The sequence below is a fragment of the Anas platyrhynchos genome, chromosome 7 (assembly GCF_047663525.1).
Source record: "Anas platyrhynchos isolate ZD024472 breed Pekin duck chromosome 7, IASCAAS_PekinDuck_T2T, whole genome shotgun sequence".
Classification (NCBI taxonomy): Eukaryota; Metazoa; Chordata; class Aves; order Anseriformes; family Anatidae; genus Anas; species Anas platyrhynchos.
Window position 1 is genome coordinate 30,642,563 of NC_092593.1, and position 16,208 is coordinate 30,658,770.

At 40.4% G+C, this 16,208-nt stretch overlaps 2 protein-coding genes across 6 annotated transcripts in view; one reads left to right on the forward strand and one right to left on the reverse strand.

The window, feature by feature from the left end:
- Positions 1–16,208, reverse strand: part of IQCA1 (IQ motif containing with AAA domain 1) — a 104,542-nt gene that overhangs the window by 77,385 nt on the left and 10,949 nt on the right. The window contains exons 3-5 of the mRNA XM_027461157.3: positions 14,471–14,584; positions 11,987–12,175; positions 11,222–11,293 (exon numbers count right to left, since the gene is read on the reverse strand). Coding sequence (XP_027316958.3) covers positions 11,222–11,293; positions 11,987–12,175; positions 14,471–14,584 — 375 coding nt within the window. The remainder of the gene's footprint in view (positions 1–11,221; positions 11,294–11,986; positions 12,176–14,470; positions 14,585–16,208) is intronic.
- ACKR3 (atypical chemokine receptor 3) overlaps positions 1–16,208 on the forward strand; it is a 139,531-nt gene that overhangs the window by 63,414 nt on the left and 59,909 nt on the right. For all 5 annotated transcript variants that reach the window (XR_011810753.1, XR_011810755.1, XR_011810754.1 and 2 more), the window contains exons 3-6: positions 2,221–5,730; positions 9,947–10,021; positions 12,071–12,171; positions 15,392–15,558. The gene's annotated coding sequence lies outside the window, so the exon portion shown is untranslated. The remainder of the gene's footprint in view (positions 1–2,220; positions 5,731–9,946; positions 10,022–12,070; positions 12,172–15,391; positions 15,559–16,208) is intronic.

Sequence of the window (16,208 nt, forward strand, 5' to 3'; positions counted from 1 at the left end):
TCAGTGGTTTCCTGGTATTTTGTTGCAGCTGGTCGTACTCCTGTAGGAAATCGACTTCCCTTGAGGAACAAACAAACAAAAAAGAATAAACAAACCCCCAAACACTGCAATAAAAATCATAGCTCCCCAAGTTTCCCATGATTTGATAACCTTGGCAAGAAGGACTTTTAAACCAGTTTCAAGTCTTACAATAATAATTTCTGCTCCGTGATTGATTTTACATGTGCACTTTAAGAGAGATAAAAATGAAAGTCATTCTGGTATGCAAATACAGAAGCATGAAAAATACCATCTGTCTGGGTGGTCTGAAACTTTATATTTTTTAGTTTGCAATGGTTGATAAAGTTAAGATGTTCCCAGTGTATTATGAGCTATTCCTAGTTTGGAAGGTAGAGAAAAGGGTATATTAAAAAAAAAAAAAAAAAGCTTTGATTTTTTTTTTTTTTTAATTCTAGAACAAAATATTTTCCATATACTTGGGAAGTATTTATATTTTATGTCATATTTAAGAATGGAAAAGGAGATAAAAAATCTACTAAGCTGGTTTTGTAATGCAGGGTGTTTTACTCCTCAAAGTCAGTGACTCACATATAGGTGGCAGCATATGTGAACAAAAGCTCAGGACTGTTGGTTTGCACAACCCCCCCCCCTGCATTTCTGCTCTGGCCTTCCACCTTCAGAACGTATAGAGATTGTCCTTAAATCAGCACATCTCACACTAATTTAGTCATAAATTCTTCTTGCTCTGGTGATGTATTTTCTCTCATGCTCCAAGTCCTAATTCCAGAGGACTCCCGCAAAGACAAAAAAGCTTCTATCAAAGGTTTGGCCAGCTTACGTTTAAGATCTGTTATTCAGTGTTTTTCCATGCCTCAGCCAGGTTCCAAAAATCACTAACAAGTGCCAAGCAAATTTGGTTTCAGAAAATACACGGCGCGTTTGCACACTATCCAATGTAAGCATTAGAGGCCCTGTTCAGGAAAGCAATTTACTGCCCTCCCTGCATCTGCAATGTGTGACTTGCACTATGCAAAAGGAATTGGTCAAGGCCACCGGTGAGAAAATATTCAGAAGGAAAAAAGACAAGCAGCGTGCGTTTGAACAGCAGCTGCACATGCTCTGAACCTGAATATATGACCCAAAGATGCTGCCTTTCACCCTGAGATCTTATCTTCACCCATTTCTCACTTTCCACAGCAGTCAAGTGTTTCCAACTCTTCCCCTTCCACAGCAAGTATTTTAAAGTACAGCATAGGTAACGTTGGTTCTATTTATTTGTGTTTTACCTGTAATGTTAAATGCACCTCAGAATAGCCATACCCAGCAGATGTGATGCTAATTCCTCAGTGCTTAATTCCTCAGTGTTCATTTGGAAACCAGTGGTGGGCCCATGAGGCTTGCTTCGCAGATTGCAATCTAGAAACAAGATCCACTTCCCTCAGGCAGTTTCCCACTCAGCTATTTGTTTCACCAGTGTAATGCTCAAGGGACTGCTGTTCTTAGAAGTTCCCATCAGAGTACTAGTGCCTAGAGGTACTGGTACCATTGCTGCTACTGAAGGGATGAGCAAGCTAGAGCCAATACAACTCTTCCATGTCTCTGTAGTACAGCCTGCGAATAGGCAGTGTGTTATGCACAGACAGCCTGCTAGTTTTTCTAACCAGATGCTCACCAGGGGAACTGAAGGTAAGAGATGTTTTATATAGAAATATGTTTTCCAGCATTTCCTGGGAAGATATGCAAGAAGAATAGGGATAAGGGAAAGAAACCTGGGAAATAAGGGATTGATTATTTGAATGAGCAAAGGAAGTTGTGGTGAATATCAGAGGTGTCTTGCTGGGTGGACAGAAGATTCTCCTGTCCCATCTCCTTTGAGACACAGGCAGAAAAAATGGAATCAATGTTCAGGCCAAGGCAACTGGGTACAACAGGCACGAGCTTTAGTATGGCTAACTTGCAGTCGATGGAGAAAGACAGGTTCCTCTACCGGATTTATCTGAACGCTTAAGGATGAAATTTCATGAGCTGGCTCGTTAGATGAACAGCTTATTGGCACTGGAAATGGCCAGTTTCCACCTCCACTCTGTCTGCTGGATGGGTGGTCCCTGTCTTCTCCTGCACAGGCTCTGGCACTCACCTGACCCTGCAGTGAACCAGTCCAGCTTTCTAAGAAGTAGAAAATAATCTCCTTTATCTTTTCTCCCTCTCCCATCCCCTCAGGTTAATTCTCTCCCAGGATAATGAGGTGAATCAGTCAACCAAGGAGGCAGCTGAGGGCCAGAGCCATTGCAAGGGGAGCGGTGGGTGAGCGTGGAACAACAAGGAGGCAGGAAGGCCCGTGCAGCAGCACAGAGAGGGGAGCTTCTCTTCACCATCGCTGACCCTCATCTTCACTCGGCTCCTCTTCTGAACTGCTCTCCAGTGGGTGCCTGAGGAGCCTGTGATGATCAGCTTCTTGTCACTGCAAATTTACTACCAGCATTTCTCATCAGTACCTAGGGCAGGTGAGGTAAGAACAGTTTGAACTCTCAAGAACATGCCAACATAAGCAAGACCATAAGGAGCAGATCCTTATCTCTCAGTGAACAGATCATACCTACGCTTGAATCCCGAGTCACAAAGCTCTAAGCTAGCTGTCTCAGATGCTGATAGCAACAGAGCTACGAAACGTGCTCTGGTCTGCAAAACCCACCCAAGGCTTTGAGTAAATATTTGTGCAGCTACCTGTCTGGTCTCCATATGGTTACCAGTATGTCTGCTGATATTTGTGTATGAGCTGCAGTCAAAGCCCTAAGGCTGAAGTACAGATATATCCTTCTACAACAGCTTATAAAAAGAAGCTCTGTTATATTTGCCCTTCATGTTTTCCTCATTCTCTTTTCCTTGTACTGTTTTACTTTCATAAAACAAAACAAACAGGAACCACAGGAAAACTCCTACCCATGAGTCTAGTTACCCACCTTCAATAACTCACTAAAAAAAGGGGAAAAAGGGATGAAAGAGAAGAGGAAGGCTGGTTAAGACCACGCTCTTATTGGACTGTCTTTTCCTCCAGATCTATTCCTTCCTTGTTATTAGTATTTTCTAAATTAGGGTACAGCCACTGCTCATGTGGAAAAGAGTTTATTTACAAGGAGGAAAAGGCTGTTGCTGACATGAAACGTGCTGTTGCTTGATTGCTTCCATTGCTGGGAAAGCAGAGCTGGCTCGGAGCTAGACAGCCAGATAAGCCAGATTCACAGGAAGGAGGCGAGGGGCTGGAAAGGAGCCAACGAGATAGTATGACATGGCAGGTACAAAAAGACACTTGATCCGAGTGGGAGTCAGCTCCGGCAGGCAAGCTGTTGTGAGGAGTGACGGTGAGTACGTTAATAACAAATGACAGCCTTTGAAGTTGGCCTAGTGGTGGACAGACAGTTGCCAAACAGGGGCTCCTCCTGTAGTGCAAAGCTTTGGAAGGAGTACACTGCGATTCAGATGGGTGAGGGGGAGCACGAAGTGAAGAGCAAAGCTGGTCGTGATAAATGAGTCCTGGAGGATTCGTGGCAGCCTAATGGGGAACATACGCAACGCACCCTGTTTATGAGTGAAGACCAGGAGGCCTACACATGTCAGGAACCAAAAGCTGGCTTCTGTTCTGGGGGAGGAGGAGGAAAGCATCGAGCAGCTGTGAGGAAATCAAGCCACAGCTATTGGATTTTAAGGGAAGCTTTACTGGTGAGCATACAACTGGCCTGGCTTTTCATTCAGTTACTTTGACATCAATGCAGTCATGTCAACAACAAATGAATCGAACGTGGTGTCTCTCAGGATCTTTCCAAGCAAATTCCAGCTTGCTGGGCATGAAAACCAGCTGAAGAACAGCACAGAAAAATGGCAACAAGGAAAAGCATGAGTTTTGTTTAGTAACAGGAGGAATAAGGTTCTGGCACATGAGGAAACACCAAAAGAACTTAGGTGTACGTAGGCTAACATGTAAAACAGAGACTTAAAAACTTAAAAACTGCTTCCTTGGCCTGTAAGGACTGATCCAAGTGCACTTAAGGGTGTGAAAGATCAAGATAAAGAATCAGTGTTAGAGTATAGGTGGGGAACAAGAAGATGAAATAGATAAAATTTGAGTGTGGAAGTGAATTTAACAACATCACCTAAAACAGACACTTCAGCAGCACAAGCTGCTGGAGAGATATACCAAGATGTCCAGATGATATTACTTTAAAAATGATGTAATTGTACCATTGTTTTATCTGTCAGTTCTCTACCATCTGTTGTACATTTGCAATGCATTTTCAGAGCAAATCTTTTCTTCTTTTGTCAAATAAAAGACTCAAACTGAGGAAAGAAAACTGAGTCCTCAGGGAGCCTGTACAATGGATGGTATGAAATGTTTTAGACTTTTACAACACCTTAAAAAAAAAAAGATTTGGATAGCACGTGCAGTCTGAATTAGAGAACACTGGTTCCATTTTCTTGCTTTGCAATTGAAGAAATAAACTATGTTAAGCTCACTTTCTTTTGACCCAGTGTTCTCGTCCTAATCACAAAAGTGTATGTCACCCTAAACCTCACTGGTTTTGGAGTTCAAGCGATCCTTAATCCTGCCTCAGTTGTGAGGAGGCAACTGCAAAATGTTGGAACTTAAATTCATCCTTCAAGCACTCTTGGGTCTTCAGAGCAAGGTGGCTCCAGTGGCGTTTGTGTTCTCTCATCAAGGAGCAGACTTCAGAAAAAAATCTGTCTGAAAAACAATTGCCCATCTAATAATGCAAGAGAAAATAGGTATAGAAAGGGCAGAAACAGTTCCAAGACAGATGGACAGTGCAAGAGGATGGTTTCAAACGGCCTCAGCTAGTCTTTGACCTGTCCTTTGCAGTATTGCAGATTGGATTTCCATGTGCCCCCCATACTTGTTCTGGAGCTCTAAGAGTTATACTGAGACGATATGATGACTGCAGCTTTACAGCTATCTATACTTAATGTGCACGTTAAGGAAGACAAAAGCCAATTTATTTCTAACATCACTTCTCTCAGCGCCTCTAATGTTTCTGCTTCTGAATCAAAGGGAGGCATTCTACAGTAGGACATAAATAAATAGCTTTTCCTTGGGGGAAGAAGCATTTTCCCATCTTAAAGAAATTTCTTTGGCCATGTGAAATTCAAATTTGTTAACTTGCCCTACAAACAGCAACTCATTTAGAAACAAATTACAAATATTAGATGGAGACAGTGAACTTGATAATGCAATGCTGCCACATCAGTTGTAGAATAATGCATCTTAATGAAGGCTTCCCATGTGAATAAACCATTATATTTACAAGCTTTTCACAGTTAATGACCCAGAACTGGATAACGAAACTCACATTTTTAGTGTGGTCCTCTGTCAGCAAAAGTATACATATTAATAATTGATGTTGCTGTAAAAATAGGGCATAATAGGAAGATTCCTGAGTTTGTGGGAAAATAGGACTACATGGTCCATTAACTTAAAATGCTTATCTAATGTTTGATGGGCTTTGTCTTTAAAATCCTTGTTTAAATTAATAAGGCAAAATGGACATTTGTCTAAAAGAGAATTTTGTTCCAACTCATCAGTCACAAGCATGCTGATGAGAGAGCTGTTTGATCTTCTGCTCTTTTCTGCTCCCCCTATCCTCCCCAAAGAGAGTTGAGGTTTTACCAAAGTGGGAGACCCACCAGTAGAAGGAAGGAGAAGTTCCCTACGCATTCCAGGTAAGCCAATGTGATGAAAGCCTCTGTACGTGTTCTCTTTCACACGTAGGAATTCAGTGGCATAGATCATTCTTTCCTAGCTTGAAATGTCTGTCTTTCTGCTTAGTCAGCTCAACAGCTTTTTTCAACACAGACTGCTTTATTGTTCATTATAAAACACTTAGAGGTGTGCAGGCTGGCTGAACATGCTTAAGGCTAGACTTCTACATATAGGAGGCCCCATACTGTGGAACTAACTGCTCTTCAATTGTTCCATTATGACTACACTTACAAGGAAAGATAGTCTTCATTTTAGAGAAATAAATAAATTCATTCTATTTCATGTTTTAAGGCTACCATACATATTATGCCTGAAAGGTAGATTTACTGGAGCTTTTATTACTGGGTACTTAATTTAGGATAGTTTCCTTTCTTAGGTCTGAAACAGCACAGCTGAAAGATATACAGTGTGGTTTTAAGAGACTTTTCCAGTGTATGTTCTGCTACAGACCGTATCGTCCAAAATTGTAATCTTCCAATAGATGTAGTAATTGAGTAGCATTTTGTTGCTCAGTTTCAGAAGTAGCAGAGTTTGCTTCTCTGGAGGACTATATTTCCTAAGCAAAGTAAGTATTCTTAAGGGTCATTTGTTTTCACCAGAACTGAAAGCGAGATTTCTACATTTCGACTACACAGACAAGTAGCTCCTTACTAGCAGAATAAAGGAACTTACTCCCTAAACAACCAGGGTCCTGTTTGTTACTAACTTATTATACTGACATTTAAACTGTGGTCTGAATTCTCTTTAAAAGTTTAATATATGAGTTAGATATGCTCTTGCTTTCTTGTTCCCTCAATGTATTTTGTCTGGATGCAGGAAGAATGTGTTTTGAAAAAGTCTCATCTGATGAATATTGTGTTCATATAGATTCCATGGTACACAAATGGTGATAGCCACATCAATTATATGGCTGAATTCCTAAATTAGGCACAAAAAAAGGAACAACTAAAGAAAATATATTGCGTTCATTAAAGCTTCCCTACTATATGATTCACTTCAATGGCTTTGCCAATTAAAGTAATTGTCATATGCATTCAAACAAAGCATTTGTAGTAAAAGGTCTTGTTAGAAAAATATTGAAAAAGGCTGTTTCGTAGATTTGTATAATATATAAATAAATATTGACATGCAACACTTTTTCATAAGATAAAAGAAAATTTGGAGCGGGAGAAACATTTATATTCATGACCATATAAGTTTATGTAATTATGGTTATGTTTATTTAGATATTATACCTGGGCATGCTGTCAAACATACTAAAAATGGCAAGTATGCTTTGGACTCTGGAAGGCAGTGATTTCATTGCTAGTGTGACTCTAGTCAATGAGAGCCAAAATATTTAGTGAGATTCTTGCTTGCCAGCATCTTGCTACTTCAAAAATAAGCAGGTTTGAAAATTATGTTGAAAGCCTAGCAGATTATTTATCACTGTTTGGATGTGTATGCATGCCTGGTGAAAAAAAACTTCTTCCTGATGTTTAAGCATCATCTAGGTTAAAAAACAAACAAACAAAAAAATTTTAAACTGGATTGAAACAGTCTGGATGTGTAACACTACTGTGTTTGTCTGTTTCCAACTACTGAAGAAATATTTTAAATTTTATGTATTTATGGAGTTTGCAGTTTGTTAAATCCCATATAATATTTATTTAGCCATAACCTTGAATGTTTATACAGAAGGCTATTCTGGGAAATGCTAATTTTTTTCTGACTAGATGAAATGAATTATATTTATCAGGAATTTAAAGAATAAGAAATGTTTGGCAGACTCTTTTCTCAGATATAAATAAAAGCATTACCCAAGACAACATGCCTAAATTAGGGTATGTTTAAAAGAGGTAAGAAGGAGAATACAGTTATTTATTTAAGACCACATAGATCCTTTCATGTGAAAAGGATACAGAAAGAGGAAGACTAGTGGAAATACTATATGAGAAAATTGTAGATAAGCACATATTGTACCACTAACTGTTTGGCAAGGGCTGAAATTACGGAACAGAACAGTGTGAGAGCTGTGTAACCGTGTAAGTCAATAGATTTATCTGTGAGACAAGAAGGCATTTATGCGTGTGCATGTCCAAAGCATCCAGGGTTCGGTCCTATAAATTGTCAAAGCATGCGAAGCACTTGGCTTCAATGGGATTGATTACTTGTGCTCGTTATGTGACAACATGAGCAAGGGAACATCCAGGGCCTTTGGAATACTCCAGCTGCAAAGCTGCAACAGTAGGCTGGGTCCCTAAATTGAGACAGATTTTGTCTTGTCTTTTTGTATTTGTTGTTCCTAGGCTCCTCCTCCCCTTCCATAAATCAGTCATTGCAAACTTATCATAACATTTTATGCTAAAACCACTTTTTCCTCTTTCCAGTAGCAAGTGTTTTGAGATTGTAAGTATAATGTCCTGCAGGGTCTATCCTGTGAGGAGAGCCAGTAAGTGAGAAAGCTGCGTGCAGATTCATTATTGGGCTGTTTTGCACCACTTTGAGACAAAGCAGTTGCCAAAAACCACTCTGCAAATCCATTTACACCAGGCTGACAGCTAGCTTGCACTGCTGTAGAATGGAACAATCACACATCCTGTAACTGTGGTGCTTAATGACAGAATTTATGAGCTAAAAACAGACAAGTGCAAGTATATGCCAGTTTAAAAAATGGAAAAATGGTCCATTATAATTGGCCTGTAACTGCAAAATAGCCCGAGCAAGGAAAATACAGGTTTGTTTGGACAGCACATGCATGTTTTCCAGACAATTTAATGTTTCCTTGCAACATCAGTGTGGTCAGTGTGGCTTAAACACAGACCTTGGCCTGGAACATTGGTTGTGGTGCTAATGCTGGGGCTGGCAGTAAACAGCATTGTGGCAGCGAGGTGAGGAAGATCAGGAAACAGGTCAGGATACAGTTATCAAGATATATGTGCTCTTAGCGAGGGTTGCTTCTCTTTACAAATTAAACTGGTATTGCAAATTGTGATTTATCGGAGATTTAGAAAAACATGTGCTGAGGGAATCATGCTGTTTCTGCAATTAAGCTTTAATAAATAATAATAATAATGAGGCTTTACTTTTGAGCCAAGAAAAATCTCCGGAACATAGACTTCTACTCTGTCATCAAGCAAAAGAAAGAGAATCGAATTCCAGAAAACATACATAAATTTTACAGAAGTAAGTAGACAGTAAAGAAAATAAAATTGGATTAAGCAAAAGACTGAACTATCTTTGTTGCACAAATTTCCATATTTTTAGACCAACGTGACTGAGTTTTTCCAACAACCATTATTCAGAACTTCTAACAGACTAGCTCTTTTTGTAAGGCACTCTTTATATGAAAGCAACATCTACATTTTTTAAATAGCTGTAATTATAAGAGAAATTATATTTATTGCAGTAAAAGTCAGGTCTCCTTTGGGATGGACTTGGAGTAATGGATGGCTAGGTCTTCTAATTTATCTAAGTCGTGCAGCATTAGAAAAGCAAATTCAACATATTTACACATGAAGATCTGTGGTCATTTTTTAGGGGGCTGACATGATCATACATCAAAGAGACTTGACCTTTGGAGCTCACTGCCTATCTGTCAGCATGAACCAATGCCTGCTTGCCACTCACTTCCTGGGGAGACCACGGAAGGGAGCGTGGCATGAAAAGTACAAGCGAAACATGAAGGGGGAATATAAAAACATTGGAAAGATGAACAGATTTTTTTTATTATTATTTAGAGGTATCCATTTTTTTCCCACATCCTTTGATTATATACTTGATAAAGAGTAATGAGTCTGAGTGCAGAATAGAAAACATCAATTCTCTTGCTCCTAAATGGAGGTCAGGAAATGAATTCACTCCATGTGTTTGGTTTGAATTCCCTTCTTCCCTATGATCAAATAGATCTTCCTCCCCATAAAATACAGTAGATGGCTATTTACACCCCAGTTATCAGTTACTCCTACAGCTGGCCACCATGGAAAGAGTGCTTGGCTGTGAACCCTTCAATAACTGATACCAGACTTAGACTTCCTCCCTAATGATCTAGTTTTAAGACAGTATTGTCATGGGACTTGATAGGAAATGATCTCTTGTTTTGCAAAAGGTATATTTCATAATTTGTTTTCAGTACATTCCAAATATTCACCATTTTAGGTCTGCACAACTTAAAATCTTTGTCTTTTTCTTAAACAGAGGCAGAATCAGCGCACAAAACTCTGGTTACCTGTGCTGGCCGTGTTTACTGTTAATGACTAGCAGATATTAAAGGTAACAATTCACAACATTTTATCTGTATTTAACTTGGTTAAAACTTAGATAAATGTACATGTTACTTCCTAAAGATAAGATTTTAAGGTCATTCTTAGCTGATGATACATGTTTGTCAGATGTCTGCTAAAGGTACAATTGGTTTTCTTAAAACCAAAACCTAGCTAAGTGTAATTCTATCGCTGGCTAAGAAAATCATCAGAACTGTCTGGGAGAAGCAGAAAGCATGTTTTAATTCAAAATTAAATTATTAGTTTTCAAATTATCATTTAAGAGCTACAGAACAGAGGCAATAAATAAACTTACCAAATATAGAGCAGGGATGAATGTTTCTGTAAGGCAGGTGCTAAGCAGCAGCATTACAAGAACTTGGTGTGAGGGACACCCTACTGTAGTTGGAGTTGAAGAGAGCTGCAAGGCTTGACGCCTACTAGTGTCTAATGGAGGCACCCAAAGAATTGGTGGGGGACGAAGAAAATACCAACTCTAAGGTGTCTATTCTCCTTCTCACTTACTTGCTAGGTGCTGGTGTTGGTGCACAAGATGTTGGTGGGAGGAGATGTACCTTCTCAGATTGTGGGAGATTCCTTCCTCTGTCTGTCTTATCAGTAGGAGTGCTTTCATTTTCCTTTCACCCCATACAGTCTAACTGACCACAGACAACTATTCACTTCCCCATACCTTTGCAGCATGATGTGAGGAATTTTTAGGTTCTTTATTTCTAAGCGGACTTACTGACACAGTGATATAGCAGTTCTAATATCCCTTTCCCCTTCTCTTGAGATATATATATATATACATTGGCTTGCAAAAGGGTGTGAGGAGAAGACACTGCTGCTTTAATTCTTCAGGAATAAGGCAGGTCAGCTGTCCTGGCATTCTGAATTAAAAACTGATTAATGAAATTCCCTTGCTCTGTCACGCCTGCATCAAATTCCCTAGAACCTAGGGCAAACTCTAAACTGTCCACATCTGCCATATATATTAGACTATGTATATATAGCATAAGAGCATGCAGCTCAAGACAAATTGGGTTACTTACGTGCCATTTATCATTTCTGCTTAGTTCTGTATTCCTTAGAGATCCCCTTTAAAATGGGAAGAATCTTAGAAATTAATTTATTGTCTTCTGGTAAATTACAAAAGTCTGAAGAACAAACAGACTATGGTATTTTATATTCTCTAGACAGCATCACTTACCATCCCCAGAAATATCATTTCCTCTTCTCTCATTTTCTCTGTTTTCTTGCGCTGGATATATCCACGCCAAACCTGAATTGTAAACAAAACTCTAATGAGATAAATGGGCCTTGTTACAGCTTCCTTTACTGTGGCAGACACAGGAAAAAACAAATAGAGGAAGGAAAGGCACAATATACAATTGAAACTATTACTCTTTAACAGGTTGCCAGCTGCTATATTTTTCTATAAGAATTTCTGAAGTTTGTTATCTCCTCATACTGGCATATCTATCTTCTAATACAACAGCACTAGGATTCAAAAAATGTTTAGACTGAAGATTTAGACTGAATTCCTGTTCTCGTTTGGCTGAATTATCTGAATTATTCATGTGAAAGGACTTTTTCTGGAATTTAGTTGTGATAAGCCATTCTCATTTTCTCAAGATATGGGATGAACTCTTTCCCCAGAGACCCCAGGAAAAGGCACTGGATTTCAAGGTGGTGCCAGAAAGAGCAATTGAGGTCATAAAAATCAGAATGGAAAAACAACATGTAGGTTATAAAGTCATCCTGTATTGTCAGTGCAGGACTGTTTGCATTGATCTCACATCTAGGGTTCTGTCTCATTTTTAAAGCGGTTTAAATGATATATTTCACCTTGCTAAACACCCTCAGAGCAATCCATTCAGAATGCTTCCCACCCTACGAGCTCTGTTTCTCCCTACTGCTGTTCTGAAAAGAACACTTGCCTCTACCAGAACTGTTGTTACATCAAAGATCTCACCTTTTGAATGCGAGTGGCAGCATCATCTGGGTTTGGACCAGTCTGTACCTGAAGTTTTGTTTGTCTTTTTCTCTTTTCTTCAAGGTACATTTGCTTCATGAATACTGCTCGACGACGACCCTGGCGAGCCCGCTCTGCGACCTGGATCATTTTAACGGCTTCTTCAAATGTCATGGCCTTGACAGGTATCTTCAATGGCACAGATAAAAATGAAATGACAAAGCAGAGTGTTTTGTTAATTGCCTAGCTAAGTTAGCAAATGAGACAATCAATTAACCTTTTGTGGAAACTTTCTAAGACAAAACATCCCTGTCACAAACAACAGAGACTCCTCTCTTATGCCACTTTGCACTATCTTTGAAGTTTGCTGTCTTGAGACACACGTTTTTCTGAGGACCTTAAGGTGAAGGTGAACCTGACATGTTGATGAAGTTTCTATAGCACTCCAGGTAGGTAGATGGTTAGGCTGGGCAGAGCCAAAAGAGTCAATGGAAGATGGAGAGGAGACAGGCTGCAGCCCTGGGGAGCACCCCTGAGAAGCAAAAAACTCCTGATGCTATAGTGGGAAACATGGTTGGCTCTATATAGTTTATGCAGATTGCTAAACTTCATCCATTTGAAAAAAAAAAAGCATAAAGAACCATGGGGCTTTCTCCTATTAAAGAAAATTCCTTAGGCTATGGAATGTCTTCCTTTATTTTTCCCCTAGTTTCTGAAGAGATGGGTTTCTGGGTGTGCTGCTGGGTCTCCAGCTCTTTTGTTGAATGAAAGGACAGGTTTTGAACCGGCACAGGCATGGTCAACCCAGCCCGGGTAGAAGAGGGTCAGGAAAAAACAAGTCAGAAAAGGGCAGCTGGAGAGAAGGACTCCCCCTTCTCACTCCTGGGGACTCTTGTTAATGCCTCATGTTCCCCACGGAAAGGCTGAATGGTTGTCCTTTCCTAACATGAATCCCCCTGTTGGAGACAGTTCACACCTAATGCTTCAATATATACTGTGTGGAGCTCACTATACACATTTTCAGTAGGGCTTTCTGCAATGGAAATACACAGGAGAAGAAAATCTGCAGAGCAGACTCCTCTGATGAACTCCACAGTTTTGGATGTACACTTAACTGTTTGTCATGGGGCTGCCATGGACACTCAAGAGCACATTTGTCTGCTACACAGCAGGCAGGATTTCCTGAGTGTATGTGTCTTGCTATGATGCGTGCGTAAGTGCTGACAACCCTCTAGAAATCACAGCGGTGACTGAACTGGAAGCATAGCACTGGGCACAGGACTGAAACTGTGTTCATAGGAGATAGTTTTATTCCTGTTTATTGATTCCTGTGTGTCTCTTGTGGCATCCTGGCAAGGGTCCTGCCGGGGCCTGGTGCTCCCAGGTGAGCTGGCTGCACACAAGATAGTCTCATCTGTAATGGATGCCATGCTGAAAAGGGATGAGAGCTCAACTGTGGGAAACAAAAAGGCTCCAGGATGTAATGTGCTGAAACAGAGGATTTCCACAGACCAACACTAGACTATTAGAAAGTGCAGAGAATATACCCAGAAATTTACTGCGGAGGCCGGGGGGACCGCAGCTGCCCATTAAAGTAATCTAGCAGGGAGACTGCTCTCTGCCTCTGCAGACTGTCTCCTTCTGTCCCTGGGAACCTTCCCTCGGTTGCTTTGTGGGATCAATACTACCACGTAACGCAGCAGGGAGGCAGATTTCCCCCAACGGCACAATTACTGTGGAGAATTCAGTGGTTGGGGCAGTGCAGCAGTTTGACTAAGTGGCCTGATCAGGACTGTCTCTTACAGCTACAAAGTCCATGAATCTCAGTCGCCAGACTTGTAAGCACAGTTGTTTATTTCAGGAGGTTAGAGGACTGCTTGCAGGCAGTGCGCCATTTCCAAGAGGTCAAAAGTATATCAAATCCAGAACAGTCTTCACTGGAGCACTCATGTACTTCTCCGTAATGACTTTTGCTCTGCCAAAACTCAATTTTCTACTCCTCCTAGCAGCTGCAGCTCGATAGCTGTACAGAAGAGACTGCAGTCATTGTTCAGAGGTTATAAACAACTGAATACTAACAGTTGCGCTGACCTGAACTCTGCGTTTTGCCTGTTCCAGCCAGGAATCCTGGTTCAGTAAAACTTAAGCCCAACTTGATTTCAGTAGGACGAATTATGTGATGAGAGTTAGCTAGGTAAATAAAGCACCTACTAAACTTGGCCAGCGTACTGCCCTTTCGCTGACACTCACACACATAAAGCAGAGTCGACTCGTTTCTTGAATCTTAGACCCAAGATGTGACTGGGTATTACTACACATGAAAATTTAAGGTTACTTTTTATGTATGTCTTATCTGTAAGCAGACTTTTACTTCCGAACTACGATAAAAATACTTTTCACTTCAGTGGCTTATGTGCTCAGACATGTGTGGCTATAAACTAAAAAAGTTAAGCATGTTATTGTGCAAATACATGGGAAGCTTACCTGTGTTTGCAATCCAGCTTCACATAAAATCTCATCAAGCATTTTCTCTCTCTGCTGCAAGACTTCCAGGTTTTCTTTAATGAAATACCTTGGGATAGGTATTTCTATGTCTTCCTACGGGAAGAAATAGTCATGAGATGCTTTTTTAGAACTGCATTAAAATCACATTACTTATTAATTGAACACCTTTACAAAGCAATTAAATTGGACTGAGATTATTGAATTTTTTTGGAGTGTTAGGGAATTTGACCTCTGTAACAGCTGCCGAGCTGTTACTTTGCAATTACTTAAGACCTAATTCAACAACAACAAATAAATCAACCCAGTTTCTGAACCATGGCAGCCCAGAAATCTTTCTTTTTATAATGGCTCAATTATATTATGAAACTGTTGAAACATTTGGCATGGTTGCCAGTAATTTAAACATGATTTCCACTAAATTGAATACCTCTGGCTGTGTGATCATCCCACTTCTTTTTTAATCAACATGAAAAATAGATCGGTTCTCTTGCATTTTTTGGAACCATTACAAAGAACCAAAGCACAGAATTCTGTTTGTGTACAGGTATTTCTGCACTGTCTGTGACTGTGATATCTCAGTCACTTCTCAACATCAGGCTCAATTAGAAGTGGCTGTCTATTCATTTCCATCATTAAAAAGATGTAACTGATTCACTTTTCTGCCAAATTGGCTCCTGTAGAATTTTACTGTTGAGAAATGAAAGAAATGACAGACAGGCAGGTAGACAAAAAACACCCTAGACACTAAGATGCTGCAGAGCAGCATCACCTGATCTTTGTATTGAAGGCTGGAGACAATTCTTCAGAAATAGTTACTGCCAAGTATAGTTCTTTGGGGATGGAGGGCAAGACCTATATTTAATAGGTCTGGTTCATACTGGTGCCGTTTTCCCTATGCAGTATTTCAGGAACATCCAGACATCTGAAGCAAATGATTCACCCTGAAGGACAGAAGAAGGGATGAGGGGAAACAGGCAGTTATCCTGCCACGCTACTACTCATCAGGAGTTGCAAAATCAAGTTCCACAATAATGTCCCCAGGTCCTTTTGCCCAGAGAGATTGACAGGTACAAGACTTGATGTTGCACTACCACTGATTTCTGCACTGTCTTCTGGGGGAACTGGTGGGCTTTGACCTGCTCAGGGCAGACCTCTGACTTGATCCTCTGCAGCCTCAATCTGCTGTGGACAGATACAGTGAGCAAAAGCAGGAGAACTGTGCTGATTGCGAAGGACAGTGAAAGCTCCTGGGCACAGGGTAAATGTGCGGCTTGCAAACTCGATGGTTTTCCAATTTCTAGAGCAAGAGTTTGCCAGGAAGGTTATGGACAATGAAAACAGCTCCTGCAAACTGCCAACTTACCCATTTCATTACTAATAACCACCTCTGCACACTGTGCAGAACGGGGCATCCCTATTATGGTAGCACAAGAAAGCCTCCAAGTAGGATTGTGCTTATCTCTATTGATTTTATCAATGCAGAGGTCTGGTCTGCTGAAGTTTCTAAATATTTGTCTTGTTAAGGTCCCTGTTTGCATTTTCTAGCATTTCAACTGTTGATGGAAATGATTATATATTGTACGTTAAGAGTGCAAATTGCTCTAGGAAGGGATTAAAAATCCATCTGGCTTTAGGTACGAGAAATCAAGTGGTTTGTCTGGACGCCCCCGCATAGGATGGGACAGCTGTTACACTGCCAGGTAGCAGTGCAAGGCAG